Source organism: Strix uralensis, chromosome 3 (assembly GCF_047716275.1).
Source record: "Strix uralensis isolate ZFMK-TIS-50842 chromosome 3, bStrUra1, whole genome shotgun sequence".
NCBI lineage: Eukaryota > Metazoa > Chordata > Aves > Strigiformes > Strigidae > Strix > Strix uralensis.
In genome coordinates this window covers 99,241,112-99,248,897 of record NC_133974.1, presented here as the reverse complement: position 1 = coordinate 99,248,897, position 7,786 = coordinate 99,241,112, and the positions used below count along the sequence as shown (strand labels likewise).

Here is a 7,786-nt window from a genome sequence, read left to right as displayed (position 1 = left end):
CTCATCCCATTCAACAAATATGTGCACACTGCTTTTCGCATTATTTGATCCCTTATTTAGGAGGGGTGTGGAGAGGGAGGGGGGAGAGACAGGGAGAAGGGGAAGTGCTGAGATTAGGAGTTGCAAAGATTAAGAAAAAAAAAAAAAAAACAACCAGGCTTTTCCACCAACCGCCCCGCTTCCCTCCCCCCCCGTGCATTTGGGCGAAGTGGTAAAAACCTTCCTTACGTACTCCGTAATGATTGGCAGGGCTGACAGTGATTGGCAGGGGCTGCCATGGCAACGCCACAACGACACTCAGAAGACCAATAGAAAAGCGAAACAAAATGTTTCAGCGCTGCACTCACTGTGGATTTAGGGGAGATATTATGAGGCTGTTGTCATTAGGGCGATTGCTGTTGAATCACTGAATCCTGACTCGGCGGCGGCGCGGGGCCGGGTGTGTGTGAGTGCGTGTGTGTGTGTGCGTGTGCGTGAGTGCGTGTGCGTGTGTCCGCGTGTGCGTGTGCGTGTGTGTGCCCCCGTGCCTCTATGTGGCTGTGTGTGCGTGTGCGGGTGTGGATGCGTGCGCGGTGCGTGTGCCCCTTCCTCCCTTCTTCCTCCCTTTCTTTCTTTTCTCCTTGATTTATCTCCCCCTCTCCCCGGTCATCCCATGGTGTTCAGGTCCCCGCTAGAGCTTTATCCCACCCATTTCTTCCTGCCAAACTTCGCCGCCGACCCGCACCACCGCTCCCTCCTTCTCGCCAGCGGCGGCGGCGGCAGCGGCAGCGGCTCGGGCTGCAGCCCCGGTGCCGGCGGCGGTGGAGGCGGCAGCTCCCGGGCACCCCACGAAGAGTTGTCAATGTTTCAGCTGCCCACACTCAACTTCTCCCCGGAGCAAGTGGCCAGCGTCTGCGAGACGCTGGAGGAGACTGGAGACATAGAGAGGCTGGGGAGGTTCCTCTGGTCGCTGCCGGTGGCGCCGGGGGCATGCGAGGCCATCAACAAGCACGAGTCCATCCTCCGCGCCCGGGCGGTGGTGGCCTTCCACACGGGCAACTTCCGAGACCTCTACCACATCCTGGAGAACCACAAATTCACCAAGGAGTCCCACGGCAAGTTGCAGGCCATGTGGCTCGAAGCGCACTACCAGGAGGCCGAGAAGCTAAGGGGTCGCCCGCTGGGGCCGGTTGATAAATACAGGGTGAGGAAGAAGTTTCCGCTGCCCAGGACCATTTGGGATGGCGAGCAGAAGACGCACTGCTTCAAGGAGAGGACTCGCAGCCTCCTGAGGGAGTGGTACCTGCAGGACCCTTACCCCAACCCCAGCAAGAAAAGGGAACTGGCTCAGGCCACGGGGCTCACCCCCACGCAAGTAGGCAACTGGTTCAAAAACCGAAGGCAAAGAGACAGAGCAGCGGCGGCTAAAAACAGGTCAGTGGGGCTGCGGGGCCCCGCTCCGGGGCGGGGGGCCAGGCGGGCGGCGGGGCCCCGCGGGCGGCCGCGCTCCGCGGCTCGGCTCGGCTCAGCGGCCGCCCGGCCGGCAGCGCGCCTCTGCTTCTCCTTCCCTCCTCCTCCTCCTCGTCCTCTCCATCACCGCCACGGGAGCAATCGGTCGCCCCGCCGGGCGAGTAGGTCTCCTCCCGGCAGCCGCAGGGATGCGGCGGGGGCAGGCGCGGCTCAAAGTTGCCTGGCGCGCCCCAAGCCCTGCCCGTGCTCCCCACGGGCTCCCGGGGTGCGGGCAGGGCCGGGGCTCACCCGCGGGCGTGGGCAGCTCCGTGCGGGGGCAGCGCCCGGCTCTCCCTGCTTCCCCCCCGCAGCGGGAGCCGGGGAAGCCCGCGGCCCCGGGTCCCCGGGCTCGGGTTTTGCCCCCGGCCCGCCGGGCTCTGCCTCCGGTCGGGCTCCAGCGCGGCTGCCCCGCCGAAGGGCCAAGGCGGGCGGTGGGAGCCGGAGCGGGTTTCGGCAGGGCGGGCGGCTCCGCTCCGGTGATTCGTGCTGCTCTGCATGCGCGGCCGGACCTGCACACGCACAGCCCAGCGCCGTTTGGCGCGGGCAGGAGAAGGGAGAAAAGCCTTTAGGAGGTAGGGAAAGCTCTTTTTTCCCCCATCCCCATTTCTCTGTTTACACCACATGGCGACCTGGTCCTGTGTTCCCTGTGCATTTACGCTTGAATTTATCTGCGTGTCTCCCGGTGTCTTTTTTTTTTTTTTTAATTTTATTTTTTTATTTCTGCTTTGCCATGGTAAAAGCGAGGCAACCTTCTTTCATTTTTTTTTCTTTTTCTCACGACCCTTCGTAAAAGTTATTTTGCAAATGAAAATGGACCCTTAATCCAGTTTGACATACTGTTTTTATTTTAATTTAAGTTTGGCTACCGCTGTAAGCGTGTTAACAAAACTTCTTGTTCTTGTAAACGCTGTCTCTTAAATTCCTTCTAATTATGGCACTGATGCTATTGATTCAAGATTCTGGAGGAGAAATGCAACCTAAAAGTGCCTCGCCATTTAATTTCCATTAAATGGAAAACAGATCAGCTTAGGACTGTAAATAAACAGAAGTTGCCTACGGATGCTTTTGTTGACTCAGTGCTGTTGACAGCAGTTGAATGCACCAGGAATTGTAAATGGGAGAAAAATCAAAGACGCTGAAATTAGACAACTTAAAATAATGAGAAATGTAGAATAAGCCGGCTACATTTTTTCTGTTCTTTGCAGGCAGTTAAATAGAAAATACCCCAGTGAGAAGCAGTTGAGCGAAGAGTGTATTCTGATTCACACTGGCAGTGCTAGGCGCTAGAGGTTGTGGCTGGCTGCTCAGCCCAGGACTTTTAGCCCTTATCCTCCAGTCAGGCTTTCTTTGGGTTTCGAGCGGAATAAACGGGCGCAGAGGAATATTCACGGCACGCTAGGGAACCTAAAAATCATTTATTGCCTCTCGAAAAAAAATGTTGACCGGCAATGTACCCTTAAGTGTTGGCGGTGAAAGGACCAACACTTTAAAGCTAATTTTGGCTTTCAGATGGAAAAGGAACTTAAATTTCGAGCCGAGGGAAGCTCTGTGTTCCACCATCGCCCCTTTTTTTAAATTTTATTGATAGCGCTGCATCCCCGGGACAGGACTTCTCTTCAGTCCTGCCGCAAAGCCCAGAGTATTTATCTGTCCACTGGAAAATATGTAGACAGACATTCGCCAGAGCACAAAACGAGGATCCCGTACGACCCCTTTCCCTCTGCAGAGGGGTCCGTGCAGCTTTCCGCGGCCGCCGAGTGTTCGAGGAGCTCCCGCGGAGCCGGTGTTCTCTAGGCCCGCGGTGCGGCGGCGATGACCGCCTGTCCGGGAACGCGCTGCTCCCGCTCTTCGAACCGCGGGGCAGGGAACCGCTCCCCCCCACCCCGGCCCCCGCCATACCGCCGCCTCCCCGTCCCCTTTCCAACCGCTTCCCGGCGGGGCCCTGCCCCCACCGGGCGCCCGGCCCCGGCCGCGGGGAAGCCCCGGCTCGGCCGCTCCCGCGGCGGGGGCAGCGCGGCCCGGGCGCACGGCTCGGCCTTGCCGCTCCCAGGCTCCGCGGCGCTCCGCGGGAAGGCGGCCGGGCCGGGCCGGGCCGAGCCGCGCCGGGCCGGGCCAGGGGGTCCGCACCGCTCCGCTCCGCTCCGGGCCGGGGCCGTGGCTGTCCCCGGGCCGGCCGGGGTGGGGCGGGCGCCGTCCCCTCGGCGGCGGCGGCGGCGGCGGCGGCGGCGGCCGGTGTCTCAGAGGGGCTGTGCTGTTGTTTTGTCTCCCGGCGCGCTGCAGGCTCCAGCACCAGGCGATAGGACAGAGCGGCATGCGGTCGCTGGCAGAGCCCGGCTGCCCGACACACAGCTCGGCCGAGTCTCCGTCCACGGCGGCCAGCCCGACCACCAGCGTCTCCAGTTTGACAGAAAGAGCCGAGACGGGCACCTCCATCCTCTCGGTAACCTCCAGCGACTCGGAATGTGATGTATGATATCGGAAAACAAACAAACAAACAAACAAACAAAAATAAAAAATATCCAAATCCAAACAGCCAAGCACCCTCTCCCCGACCCGAGCAAAACAAACCGAGGCAACCTAGAATCAGGACACACACACGCATGCACGCACGCACACAGCCAGGAGGAAAGAAAAGGCCAAACCCGACCCAAACATAATAACAAACAAACAGACAGGGATCAGAGAATCCACCACCACCACCGTCAGCCAACACCACCACCAAGAGATGGAGCTAAAACTTCAACAGTCACAAACGCTGGTGCTGCAGCGGGGGGGGTGGGGGTGGGGGCGGGAAATAATAATTATTATATATATAAAAAGAAAAAAAAGAAAAAAAAACAAAGCAAAAGTGACAATTGTATTCTTTTTAGGACAAGCACGATTTCTCCTTTGCGCTTTTCCATGGACGCATTTCACCCACTTGCATGATGATGATGATTAAATTTGTATCTGGGAAAAAATATTCTCTATAGTAAAGGAAAACAAACTGAAACCAGACAAACAAACGCAAACTCCGATCGAATTTGTACAAAAATCAAAAATAAAAAAAAAAAAATTAAAAAGGAACTCCTTGAAGAGGGAAATAACAAATGTTTATCGCCTTTTTGTTGGTCCTATTTCTCTCTCTTTCTCTCTCCCCCTCCCTTTCTCTCTGTTGTCTTTTTTTTTTTGATGTTGGTTTTTTTTTTTTTAAGTCCAAGTGATGGTCCAGCCAAGATGCAATTTTCTGTTTTTTTGTTCAGCAGACAATCATTTTATTCGTAAGCACCTTTTTTTCTACACTTCTGTCACTGCCTGTGTGGGTACTGGTTATAAATGTGGAAAAAGAATAGTTATGACTGTAACAGATTTTTATTTTTATTTCAAAATTTTATATGAATTATGTATATCTTAATGATGCGGTCATTTTCCCAGTTTGTAATATATGTGTAGAAATGCTTGTATATGATATTTGCTCTACACTTTCTTTCTTCCTCCCCCCTCTCTGTCTATCTCCCTCCCACCCTTTCTCTCTCCTTTTTATTTTCCTTGACTCGGTGTTCCTTGCACAAACTTAGCTGTCAAGATCTGACGTGCTAGGTTTTCAAAAGGGACCTCAGCGATAGAAAAAAAAAAAAAAAAGGAAAAAGAAAAAAAAAAAGCTTAGGGTGCAACTGTAGTTATCTTATGCAAAAGCTATTTTGAGTATTTCATAGCAGCTTTGGGGGGTCTCTTCTTAAACTCCACGTAGGACGCTTAAACTATTGTTTCCTTAACTGCGTGTTTATCTATATGTACAAACTTTCTAAATGAAATACAGTATTCCATTTTCTTATCTATCCAGCGATGTTGGTGTTTTTGTCCGCCACGGAAAAACACGCTCTCCCCGTGGGCGCCTCGCCCCGCGCCCTGCCCCGCCGCGGCCCCTGCGCCCCCGCCGGCCCCCGCCTTCCCCGGCTCGGCGGGACGCCCCGGAGGGATTCTGGGGGGACGGAGCGACCCTGCGAGGAGGCTGCGGGCGGCAGGGGGGACACCGGGCCGCGGTAGCGGCGGCGGCGCGGGGCGAGGGGCACGGCCGCGTCCCCCCGGGTCCCCTCGGCCACAGCGGGCTCCAGCGTTTCCCCCCACCACCCCCCCCGGGTCCTTTTTTTTGTGCACTCCGAGCTGAAAGGCTTCCCCTGGCCGCCTGTCTGCAGGGCCGGGTGTCTCCAGAGAGCGGTTAAGGCATTTCGGGATTTGTTTTGTAGCTTTAAATGAAAACAAAAACATAAACTCCTCGCCCTAAGCGGGCTGCAGCTCCTCCCCTCGAATCCGGAGTATATTGTAATGTGCTGAAAGAAGCCTTTATTTGCATGACTAACAGTATTTCAGTATTTCAGCATCTTTTTTTTTTTTTTCCTTTTCTTTCTTTTTTTTTTTTTTTTTCATTAAAGTTTTGCTTTGCCCTGGGCAGATTATTCAGCCGTGAATTAACGAGAGGTAAATTCTAAACTTGTTTTTACTTGAAAATACAATTTTGAAACTTAGCAGGGATTTAGGGAGAAATGTGACTGGAATTTCTTGACCATTTCCAAACTAATTTGGACTTCCGATCTACCTTTGTGTTTCCCGAGTCTTCCCTCCCTCTTCCGTCCTCCCCTGTTTTTGGGAAGTCCGAGTTAGGTTTACGAAAAGCCTTAGGAAGCGCCTGGGCTTCCCCTCGCGTCCCCCAGCCCCAAGAGGCTACGTGGGGACCTGTGAGAACCCCCCAGGGTGTGAGATTTTAGAGCAAGCCACTAATGGGTAATTGTAAGGAATAAGCTGATGTGCAAATACGTTCACACACCCTTGGTGTCCCTGAGGAAAAGCCGCGCGTGTGCGCGCAGCGAGCGCGTAGGGGACGTGTCCCAACGTGAGAACCCCCTGGCTGGGCCGCTGATCGCCCGCGAACCGCGGAGACCCGCGTAGGGGTGTGTGGGGGGATTTCCTTTCCGTTTCCCGGTGGGAACCACGGCGGGGAAGGGACACGGACGGGCCGAGGCAGCGCCCGCCCCGTCGGGTCCCCCCCCCCCCCCCGCCCCGCGGGCTTCGCTCAACGCGTGGCTCCGCGGCGGGGTCTGCCCACGGGCAGCTCCGGCAGCGTCACTGCCCCGTCGCCAACACGAGTGGGGAGTTAAAAGAAAATAACCTCCGGTTGTACGGAAGCGAAATGGACGGGAATTGCTTCGGGCGGGGGAACACACACAATAGGGCTCCCGTGTTCCGCGCGGGTCGTGTGATGGACCTAGTTCTTCCCCTCCCCCATGCGGCTTTTAGAGGGGAGAATATTTCTCACCCAGGAGGGGATAAATGGCTCCCCAATGGCCGGCACCCTCGCACGGGTCTCACGCTTGAGCTCGGGCTGCTCTTTCTCTCCCCCCCCACCCCCACACCCCCCCCGGCACCGAGGCAGCGGAGAGGCCTTTATAGGGAAAAATCCCGGCCCTTCCACTCACCCCTGGGGTTGGGGAGGAAGGAGATCTTCGATGTCGGTACATTGTTTCTGAGCACAATATTTCTGCTTCTCGCCGGTAGCAGTGTAGTTCTCGTCCTGCTTTATTTTTAGCGGGATTTAATACCTGAAAGGATTCAGAGGCGTGAAAGTTGGGGAATAATTTTTTTTTTAACTTTCTCTTCCTTCGTTTTCGCGTCTCGAAGCTGCAGCTAGAAGGCTAGAAGGCGTCAAGCCCGTAGCAATAATCTACCTCAGCTGAGCCGATAGGTTTGGATTTTTCTTCCCTCTGATTAAGCCTCCACAGGATCGCCCCGTCGTGCCGTGGCAGTTAGGAGAGGCCAGGGATCGCCCTTAGCCTCACCCCACCCGTACCTGGCCTCGGGATCCAGCCTTCCTCCCCTCCGGCCTCCCAGGCAGGGCCCTTGCTCCCACGCCATTTGCCACCCCTCATCCCCGAAAAATTACCCCAAACTGCCCCTCTGGGGGTGCACGCCTCTCCCCGGAGTCCGCAGGCCTTTGTGCGGGGCGGTGGGGGGGGCAACACACATCTAGGGGGCACCGGTGCCTGCGCGGTTTCGGGGTGCCGAGGGTGCAGCTAATGATATGCTGTTTCAAAGCCGGGCTCCGTAATGGATAAATGATGTTGTTTTAGGATTTGCATTAAAAACCTGAATGGCTGATTGAGGTGTAAATCTATGAAAAGCTGCGTTTAAGCCTTCTCACCCACTAAATCCATCTGCCCCGGGAAGATAGGGCCTATCGAGCCCCGCCAAACCGGAGGGCTGCTCCCTCCCTGCCCCTGGCCGAGCATTATCGACAGCCCCTCTCCAGCATTGGTTTATTATC

At 55.7% G+C, this 7,786-nt stretch overlaps 1 protein-coding gene across 1 annotated transcript; it reads left to right on the top strand.

Annotated features, from left to right (window-relative positions):
* The first annotated feature begins 364 nt into the window (after nt 1-364).
* Nucleotides 365-5,306, top strand: SIX3 (SIX homeobox 3). Its single transcript, XM_074863574.1, has 3 exons — nt 365-1,413; nt 3,769-3,928; nt 4,359-5,306. The coding sequence occupies exons 1-3, from the start codon at nt 653-655 to the stop codon at nt 4,458-4,460; spliced, it is 1,023 nt and encodes a 340-aa protein (XP_074719675.1). The 5' UTR covers nt 365-652; the 3' UTR covers nt 4,461-5,306.
* The last annotated feature ends 2,480 nt before the right edge of the window (nt 5,307-7,786 follow it).

What these genes read in the sequence shown, in the direction of transcription:
- SIX3 (XM_074863574.1), top strand. Translation starts at nt 653, where the DNA reads ATGGTGTTCAGGTCCCCGCTAGAGCTTTATCCCACCCATTTCTTCCTG. An exon ending in GCAGCGGCGGCTAAAAACAG is followed by an intron (nt 1,414 to 3,768) that starts GTCAGTGGGGCT and finishes GGCGCGCTGCAG; the next exon opens with GCTCCAGCACCAGGCGATAG. An exon ending in CGGGCACCTCCATCCTCTCG is followed by an intron (nt 3,929 to 4,358) that starts GTAACCTCCAGC and finishes TATTCTTTTTAG; the next exon opens with GACAAGCACGATTTCTCCTT.